Source organism: Lacerta agilis, chromosome 1 (genome assembly GCF_009819535.1).
Source record: "Lacerta agilis isolate rLacAgi1 chromosome 1, rLacAgi1.pri, whole genome shotgun sequence".
Lineage (NCBI taxonomy): Eukaryota > Metazoa > Chordata > Lepidosauria > Squamata > Lacertidae > Lacerta > Lacerta agilis.
Window position 1 is genome coordinate 26456347 of NC_046312.1, and position 26114 is coordinate 26482460.

At 41.2% G+C, this 26114-nt stretch overlaps 1 protein-coding gene across 13 annotated transcripts in view; it reads right to left on the bottom strand.

The window, feature by feature from the left end:
* LOC117042284 (neurexin-3-beta) overlaps nucleotides 1-26114 on the bottom strand; it is a 421258-nt gene that overhangs the window by 115389 nt on the left and 279755 nt on the right. For 5 of the 13 annotated variants that reach the window (XM_033141881.1, XM_033141845.1, XM_033141896.1 and 2 more), the window contains exons 4-5: nucleotides 21509-21595; nucleotides 11819-12126 (exon numbers count right to left, since the gene is read on the bottom strand). In XM_033141881.1, coding sequence (XP_032997772.1) covers nucleotides 11819-12126; nucleotides 21509-21595 — 395 coding nt within the window. Of the gene's footprint in view, nucleotides 1-11818; nucleotides 12127-13919; nucleotides 13977-21508; nucleotides 21596-26114 lie in introns of all 13 variants that reach the window. The other 8 variants (XM_033141865.1, XM_033141830.1, XM_033141857.1 and 5 more) reach the window with 2 other exon arrangements.

Here is a 26114-nt window from a genome sequence, read left to right on the forward strand (position 1 = left end):
TCACCTGTCATGCCCCCTGCTCCTTCAGTAAATTAAGCTCTTCCAACAGGAGGAAAAACTATTATAAAGGAATAATGATAATGATAAACAGCACCAGAAATACATATCTTGCTTCTCCCTCTCTCCCCTCATTTTCCAGCCTCCCAGAAAGCACAGCATTAATCACTGGGGCAGTAGCTGAGAGATAAAGCACAATTGAAATTTAGCTGTGCATTATGGCATGTGTATGTGTATGTCTGGGCAGGAGGGGAGGAGGAAGCGGCAGAATAATCTGTCATTTTATATATTTATACTGCAGGAGTAGGTCAGGACTGGTTCTCCATTGTTACTGCAGATTAAAATCATTCACATCCTTCTGCTCTCATCAGAGGTCACCTTTCAGAAAGGGGAATAAAGATTGTGGCAAGTTAACCCCCCCCCCTTACTATTTTTTAATCAGTCTGCCATGGGGTTATGAGGCATTGTATGCATCCAATGGGAAAATTAGCCAGCCCTGCAGTTTCTCCTGGCTCTGTATATATTATAGCTTGCATACAACGAACCTCTTAAATGTCGGCTGGCTCTTTCAAAGACAACCACGCAAGGGTTTCAAAGCACACGAAAATATTGTTACAGTGCAGCAATGGCCCCAAGATATGTTAGTGCCTAAGTGAGAAGATTCAAACAGTGATTGGTGATAATAATAAAAATACTATAATAACTGTCAATTTGTCAACCTTTAATTGGGCCAAAAATAATCTGCCATCTGAGGTGGACTGCTTCATTCTGCCTTATGGTAGGATTAGCTGATAAGTTGATTTCCTTTGAGACTGGTAATGGGTTCCACACAGAAGTGGTGAAAGGTCAGACAATGGATTTTAAGCTCTGCTTTCTCCCTGTGTTCATTTGGGAACTGTCCCCAGGTCCTTCAGAGTCTGGCCTGATCTAAACTGGATCTGTAATTGCCCCAGCCCCTGCTTCAGGATTCCCTGAAGCCTACACTAATGTTCCATCCCCTTTTTTATTTCATAATTTATTTTTATTATTACGTATATCCCACCTGTTCTCCTGGAAGTTCAAGATGATATACACATCCATTTTCCCCCCTCACAAGAACCCTGTGATGTAGATTAGGCTGAGTGGTCCAAGGTCACCCAGTGAGCTCTATGGGTGACCTGGGATTTGAACCCTGGACTCCCAAGAACACTAACCACTACACCACAAAGGCTCTCCCTTGTGCTAATGCACAAAGTAGAGGAAAGAATGGCAGAGAGGGCTCTATGGAGTGCTTCTTCAGGGACTTATGCCCCTATGCAATTGCATGTGGCAGCGATATGATGATCACCGCGAGACATGCCTAGTGGCTTGATGTATTCATCCATAAAGTTTTTACTTAACAACAGCTTTCCAGTTCACTATCTAATTTTTAAAATTGATTGATTGATTGATTAAATGGACAAAAGAGTGTGATCCAAGCAAGCTGATGCATTCAATGGCCCACAACTAAGTTGTGCCACGGACCCCCTGGGGCCCGCAGACCACCAATTGGGAACCACTGTGTTATATCATTTGTTTCTATCTTTTAAAATGGTAACCTCCCTTGAGTACCATGGCAGAAAGGTGGCATATGAATGCAATAGACGCATTAGCGAATTAATAAATACATAAATATTCTTACCATATTCCTCAGTAAAGAACTGTGCATGCAGACAGGGAAATGTTTGCTGTTTCTGCAGGTCCAGCTGTCAATCAGGCCTTATCAAGCAGCTTGTACCAAATCCAAGAGCTCACAATGACAGGCGCAGCTTCCATTTTAGTGACAGCTCACCCCACCGACAAAGAAGAATGCAGTGTGAAACTCCCCACCCCACCCTTTCTATTAGCTACACAGCATTGTTTCTCACCAAAGAAAACCCAAGGCGTTAATTAGATGGTTTCAAGAAATAGGACTGTCATAACAGCCAGGATGTGTTTCTAATTTCTACGCTGTCATCTAAACGTGAGCCAAGAAAGGTAAGAAGTGCATCCCCCAACTCTCAATGAGTCTTGTCAAAAACAAAATGAAAATGTCTGCCTTGGAAGTCTTTTGGCAATGCCTGCAGCTCCCAATCATTTCCCTGCAGGGTATAAATAGCAAGCAAAACAGACGTGGTTTAAGAACCGGGAGAAAGCAAACCGGATCTCTCTTCCTGTGCTACAAAGCCAATGATTTTTCTCTGTTCATTCCTAAGAAGCCACTTGCTTTGCATTGTGTCTTTCAATGAATCCTGTCATTCTAAGGACTCAAGCCATTCTGGAAATACAAATTTTGCTTCTGTTTAACAGGGGTATGCGCATCAGCTCTGCGTGCACTCCAAATAACAAGGCACACTGAGATGGTTCCAGTCATGATTTCACATTCCCAAGTCAGATAGTGCTATTAACAAGGCGTCTCAAGGCAGATCGGGGACCCGCTCAGTTTTACCAAAAAGTTCAACGCATAACCTCCCCACTCCTTTTCCTTTTTGAGAAACAAAAACAAGTTGAGTAGGGAAATGCCCAGAACCTCTGAAGCAAAGATGGAGAAGTCTGGGGGAGTGTCTTTCATTTTCACATATTGGTTTAGCATTTAATTGAAGTGAGTTATTATTGCCCAATGCCAATTCAATCCTTTGGTTTTGGAGAGGGGTGTTAAAATAAATGGAGTTGTTCTTCACATGGATTGTCATTCTCCAGCAAGAGGAGGGTGTTAAGCAGAGGAGGTACAGCACACCAGGTATCAAACTGGGTAGGGGTGTGTGGGCACATCCAATCTCAACATGTGGAGCTATGCAGTGAGGATTCTATCTCCATTCAGTTGAGTATTGTTAGTTCAGTTTGGAACTGTGCATTTAACTGGATACAGTTAGCATTCCCCTTCAGACCCCCATGTGTCAGAAGTCTGTGTGTGAGGCTTGTAACCACAAGGGCATCAGGAAAGGGGCCAGTGTGCGCATCCTTTACCCGCTACCCATTTTAAACCCTCACACATTCTGCAGAACGGCTAAAGAAGTGTTTGGACTGCAATAGCGTCATCATTCGGCAATGTTAGGGAACTACTAAGACCCACAGCCAATCAGGGAGATTGCTGCTGGTCCCGAGAGTCCCCTGGTTTTGCTCTTCATTCCAGAAGGAGGGGGCGAATGAGTGGGGCAGTGGTGACAACAGCCAAGAGGATGAGAGCCCACCCAGGGAATGGGGAGCCGCTAAGGGTTTCTTACCCAAGCCTCCTCCTGCCCTTGACACACACACAAAAATCGAAGCCAGCATTGGCATCTGTGCTTCGTTTCTAGAAAAAAGAGATGTCAGAGCTCAAATCTGCTGGAAACATTAGCCTCTGAACTGGAAAATCTTCCCTCTAAACGCCAATGTGTGGATGAATCTCTGCAGTTATTCCATGGTGAAGAAGATGGAAACTGCACTTCCCCAAGGGCATTCATCTGTTCATACTTCATATGTTCCACAGCTGAAGACTGGCATTAACAAAAAATGCCAGGGCTGGGTCCTGATGAACCTACAGCACAAACTAAACCCTCCTGTGCTTAAAATTGAAAAAATAAAACAGAACCATTTTTTTTAGCCTATTCACATGATTCAAGTTATCATAACTGGTCTAAGACTATGAAGTATGTGTTTAAAGTCTCTGCACTTTAGGGCATTTGTTTGCCTCATTTATACATATTTTTATCTATGCCTTCTGCAAAGAATATAGTTTCACATACGGATTTCCTGCCTCTCCCCCCACTTCCAAAGTAGCAGATTTTAACAGGCTGTTGCAGAATACCAGAGGACGTTCAAACTTGTAATTGCATTTGGAAACCAAACTGGCTCCAGAAACATGCCATACGCTTGTCAAAAAAACTTGAATTTCAAATTGTGATTACTCACACAACTAACAGCTTTTGGGCCAACTTGCATATCATACTTTACCCTCTCTCTCATCACACAGATTATCAAATGTTTTCAAATATATACATTTGAGATAATTTGCCATATAAATAATGTCATCTGTATATTCCCGGGCCCAAAACATCCACCCACATACTTACTCATTCACAATTGCTTCTATACTACATTGAGTTAGTGCCTAGCAGATTCCTCTGCAGGAATGGGCCCAAATGAACAGCGATGAAGCAAAGGGCAATCACTTTGGGTATATGCTTATTCTTTTCCAGTTGAAACCAGGCTCCATTCCTGACATTTCCAGTTACAGGGCATTAGTAAGAGGACTGGGAAATACTTTGTTTGGAACCTTTGACAGTTGATATCTGTCGCAGTTGATAATACTATGTTCAAAGGACCAGAGGTCTAAGGCAACTTCGTATGTTCATATTCACATATCTGGATCAGGGCTAGCAGAAGACATTCTGCTGCCTGAGGACAAGATGGCATCCCCTCTGAATGCAGACCACATACTGTCCCCACACCAACATTATTGTCATAGTAGATAAACTTTGTAAAATTACTGTGTATAATCCCAGAAACACATTCAAGAACATGAGTGAACTTCCAAATGCTTCTCAGAACTGTAAGCAGGCAACATATAGAAAGCTAACCAGTGAAATCATACAGAACAATTTACTGATTGCTAAGGCAACATACCTAATAATGACACAGGGGGTGAGAGGGGTGATCATTCTGTCTGGCAAGTAGAAATGATGAAATAGTCAGAAGATCATGGCACTGAATTATTCCCAGTGCTCTTGGAAAAAGAGCTTCAGTATTGGAAAGAGATATATCATGTTAGATCCTCCATTCCCCGCCATTGCCAGATCTTCTGTTACCTTAGCCAAATTTGTGGGATGTAAAATGCAGGAGCAGTCAAACACAACATTGCTAGAGTGGCCACAAAAGTCATCTTAGTCCACCAGCCGGAACTTCCTGTTTATTCTGGGCTGGGATGGACTTCCTCTATGTAACTGGAGATGGGTGTGGTCTCACCTGGGCAGGTTAACACAAAACCACAGGGATCAGGCTCCATCTTTCTCTTTTGGACACCGTTCTCAAAGGAACAACATCGCAATGAGGGCTTCCAGCCAAGAGAACACAAAGGAGCTGTTTTTCCTTTATGGAACAGTCTCCTGAGTAAATGTTACTTTTACTAAGTTTAAGCCTGCCTCTGGGATCCCAGTTGTGAAGAGATGATTTCTCGTGAGTAAATGTTTTATACTTTTATAGAACACTGTGTAGTGTCTTATTCTGAGAGGGATTAAAGGGGAAAATACCAGGACATTTATTACAAGGTTTTAACAAACCTGAGCAAGCTATCTGCTGCGTGTGTGTGTTTAAAAGGGGAATGAGAACTCTGCTAATTTTTGGGACTTGTAAACACAAGTTGGAATAGGATATCTTAAATAATATATCCTCTCCTGCATCCCAAAACATTCCCACAAAATTGACATCAGAGCTCTGGCATCTGTAGGGCCAGAAAGGGGGCATGCTGGGGCTTGCCACAGTGGGACCAGGAAGCAACTTGGGTCCAATAGAGGAGAAAGTTAGGCAAGGTCAAGAGCCCATCTAACTCTCTCCTTTTCATTTCCCTCCCAATTTTCCCAATGGGAGGGAAATTGTCAATAATAACAATCCCTTTAACCCTATTCAAGCATTCAGGAGAATGTGTGAGGGTTTTAACTGGATAATACTATAGCAACAACTTCCTGCATTGCACCCTGATAGGGCAGGGGTCCTGTTCATGGGGAGTCCTGTGAGCATGCACAACTAAAAGTCCTTACCAGTTCCCTTAATACCTTCCAGAAAGATCAAGTATAGAATGTGCATGCTCATGGACACTGTGGGACAGGGCTGTTGTGGGCACACCCACTCCCCACATTAAGCCTCTTTGAATGCTTGAAGAGAGTTCTTATCTTTCACCTAGATATTTACCGTATTGGCCTAAATATAAGCCATACTCCCCCCGCCCGCCCGCTGCTCCCAAGGCCCACCCCCCCAGCGCCGGCTTGGAGAGGTAGTGCCCAGAGGTGGTAGTGTTGGGAGGCGGGTGCACGGCACATTCGGAATCTAGCACTGGTGCTGGCCGCCCTCCGTCCAGGGCAGTAGTTCTGGGAGGCGAGTCGCACCCACAAATAAGCCTTGAATTTTCAAGGTGCAGCTTATTTGTGGGTGCGTCTTATATTTGGGCCAATACAGTAGTCCTTTTACCCATCTTTGCCTCTCAGACGTAGAATCATAGAGTTGGAAGAGACCACAAGGGCCATCCAGTCCAACCCCCTGCCAAGCAGGAAACACCATCAAAGCATTCCTGACAGATGGCTGTCAAGCCTCCGCATAAAAACCTCCTAAGATGGAGACTCTACCACACTCCTTGGCAGCAATGACGTGTTGTCATCCTCATTGGTGCCCCATAAAAACATACATATAAGACAAGTATGTACAAACCATTGTGCCATTAGAACATCACAAACCATGGTGTTGCACTGATAACCCCAGTGTAAATGTCTGTGATTGGGTGGCCAAATGTTTTGCATAGGACATAATGTTTTTTAACAACAATAAAAGGTAGGAGGGGAAGAAAACACAATTTTATGTCATGTGAATGGGCCTGTGTGAAGTAAGACAGAAAGCTGGGGCTTTCAAGTTCCTTAATATTTTTTCTCCTATAGTGCTTTGCAGTCAGTGGATGAAAATGTCACTGGAGACTCATAACAAGCAATGAGTAAATTAGAGGCCAATTTCCTTCTCCAAAAATTATTTTCTTACGAGTGAAAAAGAAAGTACGGTACCTTGGCAATCGCAAGAGGAGACAAGTGTGTTTTTCTTTCCCTGACAGTTAGAGGCTAATTATACTGACAAATCTTCTCTGCTGTGTTCCATCACAAGGCATGCCTAAAAGAAAGTGCTGCGAGAGCAGTGTCTTATGGGAAGTTCTGAATCAAAATCCTATGGCCCTCAGCCTAAACAAAATGCCGCTAGGAAGCTGTGCTGGACGCTGGTAAAAGGATGGATCCCCAAGCACTCCACTGATCAAACCCTAACTAAACCAATGGGGAGGCTCTCTGACGTTAATCAATGATATCTTTCCTCCTTTCTTTCAGAGTTGTTTATTATTACATTTCTATTCTACCATTCTTCCAAGAACTACCATATACAGAGCAATACAGTGTGGTAGGCTAGGCTGTGTGTGATCTTACCCAGGCCCAATATTACACAGTGAAGTTCATAGCTAAGCGGAGGCAGAACTCAAGTCTTCTGGGTCAAAATCCAACATTCTACCCACTATCCGCAGAAGTGGGGAAGTAATTCTGACCAATGCCCCCTCCAGCCCCTGAAAATTTGCTCCGGAAGGTTAGAGGACCATCCAGACCAGAATGAGAGGTAGAGCAATGGGTTGAGGGGCAAGGGGGAAATAGCAAGAATTGCCTCCCCCAATTCTTCTGCCTATGAAAAAAAGAAGCCCTTGCATTCACTCTTGGTATCCATTCATGGTTAACTAGTCCATTCTTGGCTTCCTGCAGATCTAATAGTCCTTACTAAGCATACCGAAGCTTAAATATTTACAAATTTAATCAAATCTGTTCAGCTCAACTATGAAGTGGCTACTCAGCACACATTTGCCTTTACAAATGCTTTAGCTTCAGCATTTATGATTCAGGAAAATGAATTTAATAAAACCCAAAGGTGAAGCGCATTTTGTGGGTTTCATCTCAAAAAAATTGTCATCAGTGGAAACTAGAACTGAAATCAACAACCGTTTTTCATGTTACAATTTATATTAATTTTACTGGAGAATTCTATTTTTGGTCCCTTGACACCACATGATTGAGGACATGAAATCTAAACAGATTGAAGTCAGTGTTGAATTCATTTGTTTTCATTTGACTGTTCACAGCCGGTTCCTTGGATTTTGCTGAGGAATGTTGCGAAATCAATATGGAATTTGTATTCTGGATTTGGGGCATTTTGGATAAACACAATTTGTGGAATGCAATGTATTGATTTATTTGTAGTAATATTTAGTTCAGCTCAAACAGAGGTTGTTATTATTCATATATATTTTCCTATCCTGCTATTCTAGTGCCTATGCACAACTCAGTACAGCTGACAACACATTAAAATCACATTATCGTATAAAACAATACATTCAGTTAAGGTACAAACAGCCTTAAAATGAAACAAATACTGACAAATACTGTCCCCACAAAAGAGTTCACCAGCCACTAGATAGGAGGTTTACCCACTCTTCACAGAGCATGTTGTTCCACAATGGGTCAACCATTGAGAAAGCCCTATATTTTAACACCATCCCTCCACCATAGGTGAGGCGCAAAGAATCCATATCTGTAGATTGTAAATATCAGCTGACGGCAGCTGAACTGTCAAAAATATAAATACTGGAAACGAAAACCATAGAAAAGGGTTGCTACCCAAAGTGTCAAAGGAAAAAAAGCGGGGTTCAGAATAGAGGAGTTATTGTACTGTGTATCATCAACACCAGGTCTGACCAACCAGACAGATCTTTGGCCACTTAAGAAGGCTAGTCAGGTAAAGTTCAAAAAGCTCAGCAACAGAAGCAAGGCATCTGTTGAGAACAAGCCTGATAGAAATAACAACACATCTCTCATTTTGGATGTGAGACAGCCCTAATCTAGCAGCAGCCCTGCACTCCAGGACATTCCTGAGTTAAAAGTAGAAGCATTTAAGTGAACGATAGCCATATGCCTCCGTGTTCCATGCACAGCAGTGAGGCAAAGTGGAATTCCCAAAGAGGGTATTGTTAATACGAGAGAAGCTGGTGTGTCAGGGCCCTGAGGTCTGTAAGAGTAATTTAATACAACACATGCCGTTTCCGAACAGACCCGAGCTTGAATACAGAGCAAACTTATGTGTCAGGGGGTCAAAGTGGCACTTTTACTAAGGGTCGGTAGGCAGCTCTGTTAGTCAGAAGCAAACGTGCTTCATTAAATGGAGTGGAACAAACAAGAAATCACAAGTAGGCAAAGTGAACTTTTGACTACACCGATTTCTATCAGCTTAAGCAAGTACAGGCTCCAGAGTTAAACAGAAATCCACATATCTCTGCCCAAATGTGCATCGTGTTACTTGTTACAACCCCTCCAACATTTTAAAGATAAAAATAGGGACATTTTGCACCTTGCCAAGCCAGAATATGCCACACGAGGCCTTTGTCTTGCTAGATATAAGCAAGTCTGGGCCTAGGAGCTATGTTCCTACTGCCTTAAGTTCTATGATAGAAATGCAGGACGTTAATGTCATATAAACAAACAAACAAACAAACATCTCTTTTCCTCAGTCAGATTCAACCTTCCGTCCACCTTCTTGTAGAGCTAAACACTTTATCCTCGGTGTTTGCTAGTTGTTTGATGTTCAAATTGTTTTGTCAATAATGTGGAAGGTTGATTTAAACCACATTTGTTTGGGTCCTTGTACCTTCAGCTGGTATGGTAACAAGAGAGGATAGCTAAATAAACCTCTACCTCCCTGGCCAATCAACACCCATAAAATGGGATAATCAAGGGGAAATATCCTAACAACTGTGTTCATCTCGGCACTCTAGTGATAAATAGCTTCCAACAGTCATTTTGGATTCCCCTCCCCCTTGCCCTGGAAGTTCAGGCATTCTGGATAATTGTGCATGTGGGTTGTTGTTGTAGGGATAGAAGAGACTGCTGGTCCGAAATAAATAAATAAATAAATAAAGCAGTGACCAGTGCTTCCCCCCACAGGCACCAGAATCACAAGCCACTCGGTGCCAAAACACAACAAAAAAGGTCGTTCCCCCCCCCCAAAAATTGTTTCTTAATTTTAATAATCGGTACCTCAGGGGAGGTGTGATGTTTGAGTTTCTTGTTGGTGCTGAGTCTGTATAGGATACGGCTGACACAAATGGAGTTGGAACAACCCAGTCGAGTGACTGAAAGGAAGCAAGAACCGTCTTGCACTGTGATAACAATAAATTGACCTGCTCTTGAGACACAGTGAGTTGTAATGGAGGTGCATATTGACTTTTATCTCCCTTTCAATGGAAAGAGTGAAGTGTCAAGAGTTATTGCTTTAATATAAGCCAAGATGAGACCATTCGTTGTGTGAGTGCATCCAGGAAATCATTGCTCTAACCATGTTTTTAGAGGCTAGTTTACACTGTATTAAATCACCTTGATGCTTTCTCAAGAACATAATGACTTAATCAGCTCAACAAGTTGACATGTAGATTAGGGCAAAAACCCTCTGAGAAATAATCTGTGTGGGCCTATTTCATGAAATATTTCAGTGACCTCACAACGGACTGATATAATTCCATCAGAATAGATGCAAAATAAAAAAAAAATTACAGACTCTGATTAGAGCATTAACTCAGGAACGACACATCCTGTTTCACCTCTGCCGCCCACCGCCACAGAAGCCTTGCTCACCGGCACTGGGCAGTAGCGGCTTCTGGCGAGATCTCATGAAGCTGGCCCTGCATGAGCTAACTAAGGGGAAAACCTGGCTTGAATTTTGTTTCATTTTCCCATAATGTATAAGAACAACATTCCAAATATGACAAAATCCATCAAAATTATTTGCAGTCCAATTTCGAGGTGGGTGACTTTACCTGAGGCCTTTATATAACGCACCATCAATTGAAGCTAATAATTAGAACTGATTCATAGCCACCTGATTTTTCAGCGAGCAAAAGATGTAGAGACGTGACAAGCAACCAGGAGAAATAAAGCAGCATTTAGTATTTAATGTCACACTTTTAGCAACATTTGAGACCCTGATTATGATCTGACATAGTCCTGCCTTGCTGAGTCAAGTTGTTTTTACTGGTGGAGCGAACTGACATAGCCACAAAGGTCCAGGAACAAGATCAAATGTTTGGGCAATGGTACACTACCATTGTGGGGGAGCACAACTCAAAAATGGGAAACAAAAGCTATTGGTGGCTTGGAGTGGAAAAGAACCATTCAATTAGATGAGCTAATTAGAAATAAACCACATTATGAATGATAGGACCATATGATCCAATAAATTCTATGATGCAGGTATAAGACACCTCTATACATGTGAAGGTCTCTGTAAAATGCCTGGTGAGCTTTCTGTTCTACTCAACACAGACAAAGAAAGCAGATCAAGCAATCAATAATTATTAATCAGAAGAATCTCATTTTTACTGGGGGAAGAACACAGTCTACCGCTACTTCATCAAGGCAATTATATTTGATCTGTAGATTATTTTCCATCTGCAATTATTGAAAAGATATATTGAGAGTTTATTAAGCCCTAAAGGGCTTAACGAAGCTGTAGTCAGAGAAAAATATATACCTCCATGACAATAAGGGCTATCAGAGATTTCAAAAGCACCTGATTGAATGAGCCCCCGATTCTGAAAGCAACCATCTGACAATTTCCACTTTAATATTAGTTTGTCAAAAACAGGAATGAAGAACAACTCAACTTGTGCAACCCAATCCACTCTATTAAAAACTTTGCCACTAAAGAAGAAATAGCACACATGAGGAACACTAATCTGCCCTGGCTTTCCAGAATCTACCATAGTGGTCTTCCATTATCAAATTCCACAGATTTATGAAGTTCATATCTTGTTCTTCACACAGGAACAACCAACCCTAACTTAACGAGTGGGTCAAACAGTATCACAGAAGAACTTGACCTCATGTCTGCACATACAACAATAATTCAAATGGAAACTGAGAGTGAACAAGTTCTGTGCTGAATTTTATCTTTAGATAAAATGAGACAGAGAAAATAAATGAGAGAGAGAGAGAGAGAGAGAGAGAATCTGGCCCTAAGATATATTTGAGAAAACACAAGCCAGCTATAGAGACTTCAAATGACTCACCTGAATGGTAGGTGTGGAGCGGTTTCTTCGGGTTGTAGTAGTGGCCATAGTAGTGGTGGTCTCCATGACTGTTGTAGACATCTCTGGTGGCATGGAGGTTGTGGGTGCGGTTCCCAAGATGGATGGCACTTCTCCCACCAACCGGACACTTCCATTGATCTTGATGTTGGGGCTGCTCTCTGCTGCCATGTTCAGCACTTTCAAACCATTGTAATAGAGACCGGAGAGCTGGCCTTGGAAGAGACGCCCTCTATCTTTTCCTCCAATGGCTATTTGCGCCTGGGTGTTGAAGATCGTTAACTGTCGTCCTAAGTGAAGGGGGGGGGTTGAATAACATTATTGGCAGGAACATTTCCCCTTTTCAAAACCCTTGAGTCCTGGCTGAAATGGACCAAAGCTCGAAGCAGGTTTTCTGATGTGGTGGTGATGGCAATTGTGGTGATTAAATGGCAGGAATGCAGTACCATAAATAGCTGTCCCGATGTGCCACAAATCATGATAAGCCTGAACAACGAAACAATGGATCCAGGTCTTTATGGTCTTGTTCCCGTAAACATAAGCACATTCAGGAGAAATTTTACCCAAACCTTGTTTTCATTTCAAATTTAAAAATCCAACTCTTTACATATTGTTTTGGGAATTTGGGAAAGTTTAATCCAAGCCAGAACATCAAAACCTCCTTAGGTTTTTTGCCCTCTCCAGAATGTAAAAACAAAAACAAAACCTGGATCCTTGAATGGACAGAGCAGAGATTCAGTCCTGTCCTGTGATTTGGCAAAAGATGAACAGAACACAGATATGTGCTAAGAGATGGACATACGCATGACTCCTTGAAACTTATAATAGCTACAGCTGTGGAAGATAGAATCTAGTTTTAAATAAAGGTTAGATTTAATACAATTTTTGGATCATATTTGCTGTGGAAGAGAAAATATGTGTCAATGCTGAATTAGTGCACATAAATAACCCTATGAGTTTGGGCCTAGTTCTCACAGTAAAACTGTGTCAGAGCTGTGTACCACTTCACACTGCAGGTGGGAAAGATCACATCGTTGACTATTCCTTTACACAAAACAATTCCCTCCGCATAGAAAACTAAATGTTGGGGAGAAGGTTTCCAGTAGCCCTCTCCCTGAGAGCCCACACCTGCAGTTAGAAGCATTGGTTCTCAGACACAGGTTCACTACCTCAGTGAGACCTAGGCCTTGATCTATGTACATGTAGTTTTTACTGGTGGGCCACTTTGAGAAGTGGCATAAAGTGGCAAGCCAAAGCCCCAAGTGAGCTGCCAGTAAGTCCCACAATATACGAAGTAACCACCATTATTTCCATACACCTCTCTTCCTTCAGGGAGAGAAGGGGTGAGACACCTCAGGAGGCCAGATTTGGCCCAGGACTACCGGCTGTTGTTATCTACCTATGAGGCACATTGAGAACTACTGAACAGTGAACACAAATGAGTTCCTTGAGATCTCAGAAGTGTGGTTCCTAACTCGTTTTTTAAAGGAAGGCAGGGAGTATGCAGCATTTCCAGTCAGTATAGATCCCAGAAATAATTATTTTCCCACCTACAAATCAAGGGTGAGTTCACACAATTAGTTTAAGAGGCAATATGCACTTTTGATAGACATCTCCCCTTCCATCTCACTCCTCTCATCATAGGTAGGCAATTGCCAGAGGTGATGAAGAAGTGTGATTCATGTTCATGGTATTTCCACATATTCAGTTAGAAAAATGACAGCTACAATTTTCACATGATAAACCCAGTATGAACTCACCCTGGATTTATTTTATATCCTTGGTCAGAATGCCGTCTTATGATACACTAAATGCAATTGGCTGTTGAGCAAAGAATCACACTGGCCATGTTTGAGAAGACAAAGCAGTATTAATTCAATCATCCAATCCATTTCTCCCCACATTTACACACACATGCCCATTTCCCTCCCCTCCCCCCTTCTCTGCTGCACACTAACCACTTTCTTCCTCAAGTCCCCCCTGATACATGCCAAAGGCCACCATGTAGTAGGGCACCTAAACCCCACTTTCCATTCCCTCATAGCCAGTGGTTAAAGTAGATCAGAATACGAGGGGAGCTCACCAATTTTGGTCGTCGTGGCAGGTCTCGAAGTCAAGTGGTGATGCGGTGTTGCATCATCTAATGGTCACAGGATGGATAATGGGGAAGAGAATGGGGACAAGAGAAGAAATGTATCTGAAAGGAGTTCCTATTCCCCAAGGAGGACCCTAGCTAACCAAGCAAAGTAGGTATGTATGTGAAATTCCTGCAGCTTGAGATGGTGAGGTGCACATCTCCTTGTGCTATTGCAATTAAATATACATATATAGAGGGAGACTTGACCAAGATGGGTTAGTGTACAGATGTAAAAAAAACAACAAATAAAAAAATGGTAAGGATTTTGATATTCTGTCTTTGAAAGCAGAACAGTTTTCCTTTCTCCCCTCATAACTGTCCCCTCACTGCTTTCCTCACAGTGCAGATCTGTTACATGTAGTTTTAGTGCTGGGACACTATGTATGGAAGAATAGCAATTTTTGCAGGACTCGTTGTTTTTTTTTTTAATATAAAAATAATTGCCTCAGTGGTAATCTCAATCTACTTTATCAGCCATTATTAGATAGTGGAGATGATTGTAATAATATGGCTCTGTTCATAGAAATTACTTTCAAGTAATGACATGATGGCTGCAGTTATTACATGGAAAACTATGATGGGCTCTCATTAAAATAGGCCTTACAATTCAATTCACAGATTCCCTCTTTTGGGAGTACCATATCATCCCATTTTCTCCCTGAAACTTGCATTCTCATATCCATCCCACGGGACCCACATGGAGTGGCATGAACTTTGGGAACATCAACCGAGACAGATACTTATCCACTTCCAGTCTCTGCTTAAAGCAGAAGTGGGCTTGCCATAAACAAATGTTTTGATCCTAGGATTTTTCCAAAATTTGCCATGGAACTTGGCTTTCTAATTTGGCTTGCACAAGTCTCCCAACCCATCTGAATCTGCAAATTTCTGGGGAAAATAAGCTCTCTTTTGAGGAACTGCACCCACGGCAAAGCACATTCTGAGGAATTGTGGAGTCACTGAAGCTGCCCAAATCTACAGACCCCTTTATATTCTGTGTAAATGGTTCCTTCAGCTCACCTGATTCTGGGTGGGATTGCTGACTAAACTAGAGAAAATGGCTGCTTCTCCTCCTCTCACTCTCCCCATTTCATCACTTCTGGACACTACCAAATTATTACCCCAGAGCATTCCACCTTCTATCCTCCCCCAACAAAGTAAAAGCTAACTTGAGGCCCATCTAGATGTGCATCCATCATGTGAGATGAAAGCAGGAGCAGAGTTGTCAGATTCCATCTGTGCTTTCTGTTCATTTAATAGCTCTGAAAAGATGGGAGAATGGGGCAAAAATAGATATACTGCTCAGAGATCCTTAGAAGATGGGGAGATTGCAGGGGGTATATAATGTTATGTATCTAGCAGTTAGGGGGCAGGAGACTGCGTTTGCTCAGTGTTCCTCTTAGCTGCATCTTCTGAGTGGCATTTGCTGAACTTCTTGTTGCAGATGGAATATAGCTACTATAGAAGTGGCCTTCTTCTGAAATATAGGGTCCAGTATAAGATTTGCCCTTACCCCAGGCCAATTTTGTTGCAAAACTAGGGTAAAGACACAGCTGAATGCACCAAGGACAGGCTGCAGATCTTACTTGTTCCCGAAGAACTCCTTCCACTCCATCTTAGTTGGCATGAAGCACTTAGAGTGCTAAATAGTGAGAAAGAGCAACTAAATGAGAATTAAGTAGACAAAGTCTCTTTATTTTTTGTTTCCTCCTTCTTCAAGTAAATGAGAGGGACTCTTCTATGCTGTCCTTTCCCCTTTCATTAGAAGTGTAAGCATTCACATTGTTCTAACATGTTAGATATATCTACTCCAGGAAGATGAACTAATTAAATGTGTGTGTGTGTGTGTGTGTGTGTGTGTGTGAAGTATGTTATGTCTCCCCCTTGAGTTATGGGTTCTTCGAGTTCAGGAGCTGAACATGAGACATGCAATGCACTTCACAACTACATTTTATAATGTAGCACTGGCACTGAACATGTGTGTTTGCTACAAAAACCAAGGATAAATCTCTAGTGAGACCTACTCCTAACTTCAAACTCTTAAGCGAGGTGTCTCTGCTTGAATGGTCAAGTGGAAAACAATGGGCAAAAAGAAAGAAAAATGTAGAGAGGAAGCATGCATAGCTGAAATGTCACGCCAGACCTCTATCTCCTCTTACACCTACTTTTGAAAATATCACTCTTCCAAAGTAAACCCCCCCCCCATTTTTATTTTTATTGGGGGGAAAATACTCTCTATTTCAAATACACCAATGAGGTGATCAGGAGCTAATCAGCATGGTCCAGTGCATTCAAATTACGTGGCTTCTGAATCCCTCCTCCTTGTTTGCACTGTGCTGATTGACATGGCTCACAAAAGAGGAAAGCGTTTGCTTGCAAATGCTTTATTGGGTTTCCCTGTGAAGTTTAATTCTTTAAGTTTTGATCTGGTTAAGAATCCACAAACATCTGTGTAATCTGGTTTTGCAATTGACAAGATGTCAGGACAAATCTGAAACAACTATTCATCAGAACACCAACTGCACTAGCGAATGCATCAGTCCAGTTCATAGCACTCAGCTGGATTTTGGGTTTAAGCCTACAACAAACCTTTATTCTGGATAAGCAGCTTTCTATCTAAAGCTGCCATACGTGGAATACTAGCACTAGCCGCTGATTGACAGTAAGGGTGTATGGCCATCTCCCTTTCATTCTAGGGCAGCCACCCAACAAACAAAGCAACCTATTCTAAGTCATATGATATATAGTACTGATCCTTCCCCCACACAAACACAGGCATACATACATTTTTTGAATTATCTTATTACCCACTCTGTTCTTTCAGGTCAAGGAGGTAAACACATTAGGCTGATACCAAGAACATGCTTATGGTCCCTCTCCCATAATGCAAAATTAGGCATTTACTCTTGGTGTTGGATACTGCTCTTACTATAACAGACACTGAGCAGCTCCTGGCTGGGCACTCCACTGCAACCCAGATCTCTCCATGGCTACTTGATCTGGGTCAACTCACATAATAGCAGCATAAGCAGGTCCCTGCAGAGCTTGTATCTCCAAGTATTGCCTCTTAATGCTTTCTGCTCTGCAAGGAAAGGGAAAGCATGAAAGGGGAAGCGTGTCCTTGAACGCAGACCGTTGGCAGCAATGTAAGGGCACAGGTGGTCCATGCAGTAGCTCAAATCTCTCTTTGCAAATTGGGGCATTGGCACTGATTTCCTTTTCCTAGTTTCCAATGTAGCTTTCAGTAGAGGCGTGTGATTCCTCCCACCCCCTCAATATATCACTGCCAATACTGGGGTGAGTGTGAGTGAATAATAATAATTTGCAGGAGCTGATTTCACATTCTCTCTCTTACACAAACATATATACTGAGTTGCTCCTAAGCACCTGTAGTTCCAAATAAATTTTAATTTCACTTCTGTTTCCCAGCTAAACTGCACTTACAAACAAAGATATCACCATAGAGGAGAATTAGTCTTATTCCCCATTTTCTGAATCTGTACAAATTGAATTGGTAAAAGTGGTTTGATTAACACAGTACCACCTTAGGCATGTTTACTCAGAAGTGCATCCCAATGCATTCAGTGGGGGTTACTCCCAAGTAAATGTGCATAGGACTGTAGTATTGCTAGAGGATTAAATATTACAACAGAAATCCATTTTAATTGTAAATTCCACTTATGCATTTTGTTATCTTTGTATCTTTCTTCCTGTCTACCTCTTACAATGGCTTTATTTCACATGGAGAAACAGCTCTGGCATTCCTTTGAAAAGTTCTTTTAATTACCCTTGCCCCCACTTATGTATCTTCAAAATTAAAGTGCTTAACAATACTTAAGAGCCACTGATTGAAATGGGACTCGAGGACACCTACGTCCCTCTGGATTGCATCCATTTTGTTAATTGTAAATGATTCCATTGTAGGTCCATTATATCTGGCAGAGAGTTATATGCTGTGCTGTCTATCTCGATGGATTGATTCATCCATCTAGGCATCCGTCAATTTATCATGTTCCATTTTGATAGCTATCTACCTTTGCACTCATCATCTTTACGAGGTCTTCTGACATAAGACTTTCTTGATGCATTAGGAAATGAATGAATGACTGGATGGGCAGGCAAGTGTAGATGAGTGAATAAATGATAGGCTGGTGAATGGGTGATTCCCCCCCCCACCTGCTGTTTCTCATATATAGTGGCAACTGAAATATCAAAAATACCTTTTTTAAAAAAATCTTGACATTATATATCCCATTGCATTATACACTAAATATTACAAAATACTTATGACAGATTGTCTTTTCGGCTGACAACATGTATCGATAACTGGCCCAGCTCACCCCCATGCTTCCTAGAAATGTTAGAGATCTCTGGAGCTGCTGTGAACCCGCTGCTCTGGTGTGTGTTTTTAAAAACAAAACAAAATAAAAAACCCTCAAAGCACTGTCATCATCATCATCTTCTTCTTCTTCTTCTTCATCATCATCATCCACACAACAGCAAAAACATCAATTTCAGAATTCCAAGGTGGTAAACACATATAAAACACTTGGGCATGCTCATTTCAGGCTTGGGGAAGCAATGGGGAGGAAAGACTCAAATCAATGGTGAAAACTACAGAGAGGGCGGGGAATGTTAAAAACAAGGATGGGTTTCTCAAGCACATGAGCTTCATCACAGCATCAGGCATGCACTAGTCTTAACAAAAGCAAGGCTTTATCATTAGTGTTAAAGGGACTTTATAAGAGATTAGCAAAACAAAGTTAACCACTTTTTAGGCTGAAAAGATTTTAACTTTTAAAAATCATTTCTCATGAACTTGGGTCAGATCACCAAGACATTAATCATTTTTAGTGATAATAATTGGCATTTATGCAATTTGGGGGGGGGGGCATATCTGGTGATGCACCAAGCGAAAGGCATCTCACCAACCATGCATGGTAGTCCAATGACCAGGAGCTTAATAAAGACACTGGCTTTGTTACCTAACTGGAACTAGAGCGGGGTTGGATAGAGGGAGGGATGTCAAGCACCTGGCTGGTGGCATGCACTGGGCTTAACCTGGGATACATTGTGTGGGCCTGTTTTAGGGTGTTTAGAGCACTTCATATTGTTATATCACTATAAAGAGAGATCAGTATTATTATTCCAGCAGCAATACCTGGCATTCTGGAGGTGCTGGCAGAGCCTAAGTGCCCTGGCCAGGCTTGCCAATGTTGTTGTTTTTTTTGTCTTTCTGTCCACCTATGACCCTGGCTGCAGGTTATCTGACAGCAGAGGCTGGGTCTAGTAAGCCACCTGGCAAATTCTCAGAGAACCTTGAGAGCACAATGTAGCATGGCTCTCAGACATCACGGAAAATTTGGAAGGCGGGCATCTTCCCAGAGTCAGCCTCTGCTGCCTTGTAAGCCCATGCTTGGAGGAGCAACAGTTAGGGGCCCCATCAGGACTGTCACTAGCCTTAATTATTACACAGGAGAGGTGATAGGGGCTTGCTATGGATCACCTGCTGGGTTCATGGCAGAAGTAAGATTTGAACACTGACAGGAGCACATCTTCTACACAACACTAAATTTCAGTCTCCTCCAATCAAATTTCCTCTTGCTTTACTCAAGTGATCTTCTTCTTTGGTGTCGTCCTCCCCCAGCAAGCTGAGGCCTCCTTCTTTATCCCTATGTCTCACTTGATAAGCTGTTTAATGGGCAATCTCTGCTCTACTTTATTGTCTTCAGCTGTTACTAAAATCAGTTAAAGTTAAAAACTTTAAGCAAACATGACTTGCTGCAACTACACAAGTCCTCCCAGGACCTCACAGTTTTTAGGCCAGCTACAACTATTAATAGGTTCAGCTCAGCAACAGAAAAGTAAACAAGATGTTTACTTAGTACTTGGGGAGAATTTGTGAATATTTTTTCTTTTCTTTTTAAAATACTCTGATACAAATAGACCTGAAGACAGCAGTCAACCCCCCCATGCTTTTTCTTTCTTTCTTTCTTTCTTTCTTTCTTTCTTTCTTTCTTTCTTTCTTTCTTTCTTTTTAAAAACAGAAAGTAAAGTCTGGTTCAGATTTCCATAAACTTCATAATTTTGGAATCATTTAAGCTTAGAAAAGGACACCAGGTTGGGTGCAGACACAGTATGTCCAGTGCTTGATACAAAGTACTGATTTCAGTGAGCACTGGGCTTGGAATGAACTAGTTCAGTTTAATCAAGTTCAATGAATTAGTTCAGAAATTTCTGAACTGCATCTGAAAGCAATTCCCCTAAATGCCAGGTGAACTGAATGTGAAATGAAGTTCATCTTGGCGAAGATGATTTCTAATGCATCTTTAAGTTCATATATTTTTTACTCCTTTAGACCCTCAAAGCTTAAAAATCATAAAAATCATTGGGGAAAATAAATGAAACCATTCACATTCTGCTGCGTTTTATATTTCAGTACAGCAGCTTGTAACATTCTGAATGCTGAAGAAAAAATTGATGGAGATAATTTGGATGAACTTGAACTAAAAATGAACCAAACTAGTTTGTTTTGTAAGGAACCAACTTGAACTGGAATTAGTTCCTTTTTGGACATGTTGAACCAGAACTAGCTCCTTTTAAAAATGAACTTTCCATGCTTTGACACTGCATCACTATTCTTCTCATTTATGCACACACAACTTCTGCTGCAGGAATATTATATGCAAGTCTGTTCTGTAGATCTGCATGGAATTTGCTCGTTATCCACGTGCAGCAGAATTCCAGAAGGAGTTCTGTATAGGGAAGAACTTTCCTTGTGGACACTTTCCATAGAGCACATGGAAAAGGATAATTGGAACAGCGTGAATGAACAATCTGAAAATCAGGGAGTTGGGACTAGATGACCCTTGGGGCACCTTCCAACTCAACAATTCTATGTTTGTATGATATGATTCATTCATATTTAACATAACACCCACCTCATTTGCTCTCTTCCTTTATTGTAGTTTGTATGCAAATATTCAGAATTGCTGTTTTAGGGGATGACTGGTGGGAGGTGGGCACCCAAAACAGATTAACTGTGGTATAATGATTTGTGCTGTCACACACCTGAAATATTTTTTAAAAATTTTAAAATCTTGAATGAAGTGCTTTCCAAACAACCTCTAATGCAACTTTGATGCTAAATATATAGATGTAGTTTAAATATATATGTTTTTAGGGAGAGAGAAAAAAAACAAAGTTCATGCAGTGGTTAAATTGCCATAATACATATTGTTGCTTTGGTTGTTTCTATTTATGTTTAAAGTGGTGTTTTAATTTCTGCTTCTTTCTTCATTGCTTTTGGATTGCAAGCTTAGAATTCCGTCCCTTTAACTTCATTTTTAGTAGCAATGTATTATAGCATGATTTATCAACATATGGCAGGTGGAAGTTGACACAAATTATAATGAAAATTAAAAGAGTCATTTATGCAGCAGGCGATTCTAATTTAAGAAACATTTATTTGCAGGCTTTAAAAATGAGGGTTTAGAATCAAATGGATTTAAAATGAAAGTTTTAACAACTGTTACCTTTTTCCTGCAGCCATTCCTCTACGGGCCGGTTATATTTGAAGGGGATTTTCTGTTTTACCAATTGGAACGCAGTATCAGTGTTGCCTTTAAAGTTTAAAAAACAGCTTAAAAACAATCTGAAAAGTCAATGAAATAGTTAAAAAAACATCCTAGGCTTGCTTCTTTGCTTTTATTTATGAAGGTATTTAAATATACAGAACATGAAGAAGTATATTAAGGCTGTAATTAAGGCTGTAATCCTATACACCTACACCTGGGAGTAAGTCCCACTGGGCCCAGTGGTGCTTACTTTTGCGTAGACATGCATAGAATTACACTGTTATTCTTTTAGTGTGGTGCAGAATAGTTAACCTTTCATTTCCTGGAGTTCTAGAAGATCAGGTGATTAAAACATTGAGACAAAGATCATGCCTTTTCTATTCCTTGCATGATTAACACTGATAGACAAATGTAACCAATTATTCTATCTCTCTTCCTTTAGCCAATTCCCAATATTTTATTATTCTTTACTGTCTCCTGATGTGCTAACCATTTGCTGAGAATTCCAATAAATCTGCCAAACCACTTCAGAAGGCAAGTGGGAGATTTTGCCCTGCTAGTAAAACTCCACAACTTAGAACCTGAAGGAGAAAAGGTTCTGTTGGCCTCCATTGAAGTCTCTCAGTGTTCTCCTGCTGCCGGTAAATGGAGCAAACAAGACTGTTACAGCCTGAGTGGAAAGCACTTCAGGAGGTACAAAAGAAAGAAAGCTGAACTACAGTTCAGAACCACACCGGGAGTACTGTGTCCAATTCTGGGCACCACAATTTAAGAAGGATATTGACAAGTTGGAATATGTGCAGAAGAAGAGGGCAACCAAGATGATCAAGAGTATGGAAACCAAGCCTTATGAGAAGCAGTTGAGGGAGCTGGGTATGTTTAGCTGCAATAAGAGTAGACTGAGAGATGTGGTAGCCATCTTCAACTATCTTAAGGGGTGTATCTGAAGAAGTGTGCATGCACATGAAAGCTCATACCAAGAACAAACTTAGTTGGTCTCTAAGGTGCTACTGGAAAGAATTTTTTATTTTTTTTTTATTTTTTTTTTACTATGGCAGACCAACACGGCTACCTACCTGTATCTTAAGGGCTGTCACATGGAAGAGGAAGCATGCTTGTTTTCTCCTGCTCTTGAGGGTAGGACTCAAGGCAATGGCTTCAAGTTACAAGAAAGGAGATTCCAACTAAACATTTGGAAAAACTTTCTGACACTAAAATCTGTTCGGCAGTGGAACAGACTCTCACAAGAGGTGGTGGACTCTCCTTCCTTGGAGGTTTTAAAGCAGAGTTTGGATGGCAATCTGTCGTGGATGCCTTAGCTAAGATTCCTGCATTGCAGGGGGTTGGACTAGATGACCCTTGGGTCCTTCCCAACTCTCAGGTTCTATGTTTCTATGATAGCTATTTTCAAATATCTGAAGGGCTGTTACATGGAAAATGGAGCAAGCTTGTTTTCTTCTGCTTGAAGGGTAGGATCTGAACCAAGGCTTTCAAGTTTCAAGCAAGGAGATTCCCACTAAACATCAGGAAGAGCTTTCTGATGGCAAGAGCAGTTTGTCAGTGAAACAGACTTCCTTGGAAGGTGATGGTCTCTCCTTCAGTTCAGGTTTTAAGCACCTGCGAGGAATGCTTTAGTTGAGATCCTGGCATTGCAGGAAGTTGGAATAGATGACCCTCAGTGTCCCTTCCAACTCTACAGTTCTGTGATTTTATTATTCTCCAAATACATGCAAGTGGAACTGAAAGCACTTCAGCTGAAGATACGCTGAATCATTTCCTTTCTTCTCTTTTAAAATAGTACAACCCCCCCCCCAACATACTTATCCTCAAAGTGATGGAAAACCTTCTGCATCACCTATATGAAGGCTCAAAGGGACTCACTATATAGGGATGTAAAGAGTTGTGTTTGCAGCCTGGTCCCTCAGGTTCAACTCAGGCCTTGAGCTTGGCTTTTGTGCTCATTGAATGTCTCCATACAGAATGGCATTGCAGTTCCGATCAGCTGCCTGGCATTTGTGTGGCAGTAATTCATATCTGATTTTGAGCCTTCAGCTGTGTTAGCAGTCAGTTTACATTTGGACGTCAGATCTGTTTCTTTCAATTTAGACATGGAGCAGGACTACAGTGTGGAAGATTCAGGTTAAATCCTCCTGCCGGGACATTTAAGAAGTGAAAGCTCTGCAGTGAGGTTGGAGCAAAGGGCAGGGATCACAGTCAGCTGTGAAAAGACCTGCTGGCTGCAGGGAGACAACTTAGCACATTCATTCCAAGTTTGCCCTGATCAGGGTCTCTCGCTGTAATATGAGGGAATGAAAGAATTTTGCAGGTGTGTGCCATTAAATGCAGGACTGACTGCTACCAATAGCAGGTCCCTTTGAGGTAGTAGTTAATTAAGAACTGCAGACACATCTCTGAACTTGCTACTATACCTGCGCCTCAGGCCCCGTGTCAACCTGGCACTGCCCTATAGCTTCTGCTATTAAGACTTAAAAGGCAATGTAAAATCGTGGAAGTATGTTCTGTCAATCATGTTTCTAATCGCATTAGTCATGTAGGAGGTTGCCTCAGGCATGCGGATACACCTGAAAGGATGTAGCCAGCAATCCAGAATAATTTGAATTCTAATAATAAGAAAGAGATCAAGAATGCAATTACTTTGGAATCACTTCACTGACCATTCAGCAGGACCATCCCTTATAAGTGGTCAGAAGATGGAAGACCCAACACTACACTCCATTATTTCTTTTGTATATGTATAATAACTGGTGACTTGAGGCCTGTGCAGCAGAGGGACTGAAAAAGAACATGATGACAAAGAACAAATTGCCGAGTCTGAACCTATATAAACCAGCTTAGATAGGCAGAAATATATAGCATACTATTAAAAAAATGTGCATGCATTAGGGAATGTAGACATCTATATAGAAATTGTGGAAATTAGGGTGCCAAAGAGAATCAATTGTTCGTGAGATTAGGTTAGGTCTTTGGCAGTATTTATGACTTGAACAGATAGGAAATAGTGAATAAGGTCTTAAAGGAAAAAGTGGACAGTGAACCTCCCTCTGGACAAAATAAATCATTGTGAATTCTCATCTTGGGTAAATCTTTCACAGGTCTTCCTGGGTGCTCAGTTGCAGCAAAAGAGAGGGAAGCCACCCCTCAGTTCCAGTGGTAGAGTGTATGGAGACGTTCTCATTTTACCCTCTGGCATCTTCAGCGAAGGATGTCAAGCAGCAGGCTGAGGACCAGTGGCTGAGACCTTGGAGTGGTACTGCTGGTATAACTAGACTTAGCTGGGCTAGAAGGACCAGCAGTCTGAATCTGAATCTGTATAAGGCAGTTTTTCACGTATGAGCTTTCCCCAACATTAAAAAAAACACACACCCAAGAAGAAAAACGTGAAAAGGGCTATAGTTACTTGTTTGCATCCAATGCTAGTCCTACTCAGAGTAGACTCATTGAAAGTAATTGTCATGACCAACTTAGGTCTATTAATTTCAATGGATCTACTCTGAGTAAAACTTTGTTGGAGACAATCTCAAATGGTGGTAATATTACTGTCACATTCTGGGAATTCCCTTCCAGCACGGAGATGAGCTAAGCTGAAGCAATGGCTTCCGGGGCTACATTTGAGTTCAGTTCTCACAAGGTCTGGGATTCAAGACTAACTGCTGCCACAGGTCCTGCCACCTACTTCAGTTGCATGATTGGGCATGTACATTTCTCAAAATGAAAGCGGAACACTTCATTTCCCATTGTTCATTCCCAATTTCTTGCAGTAAGTCCAGTCAATAAGGATTATAACCACCTGGGGTTGTAGCCAGTGTTTTTGAAAATGTATTCACAATGGTGGCATCCACTTCAATTTACAGGTGGTGCATTGCAAAATGGCATGGCAAATGCTAAGCGACATTTGGTACTTTTGACTCTTAATTACATTTCAGAAAGCCAAGGAAAGGAACAAGGGGTCTAGTGGAGTGGTACTATAAGATTTTGCTTAAATTCCATGAATTTAAATTCAATATACTTTACATTGAAAAATGTATAGCATACATGCATAAGGTATCAAACCCTACAAGAAAACTCAAAATGCCTGCTTCAGTCAAAACCTAGACCTTCTTCAAAACCAGGAAATGCATGACTAGTCTCTACCACATCTTTAAAGATTTTGATTTTAAATTTATGTTTAAGTTTATGTTTTATTATTGTTATTTTGCTTTTTTGCAGAAAGCAACTTTCAGTAATCCCATACCTGGAAAAATGCTAGGAAAAATCAAATGACACCTGAAAATTCAAGTAAGTTTATACTGCAGCATTAGCATCTTTTCATGTTCCTTTTTAACTTTATTTTTCCCCATTTATCTGAACCATTATTCAGAAAGCTTTAAGAACATGTGCATGAGAATGTGCTCATCTCCGTACTTCATGGACAAGACTGAGTTAAAGGACAAGTTTCTCATTATCACTGTACACATAAAATATTCAGTAGAGAAGGAAACTGTGCCAGTTGCAAAAATCTCATTCATTAAAATATTCTTTGCATTTCAAATTATTATTTTCCATG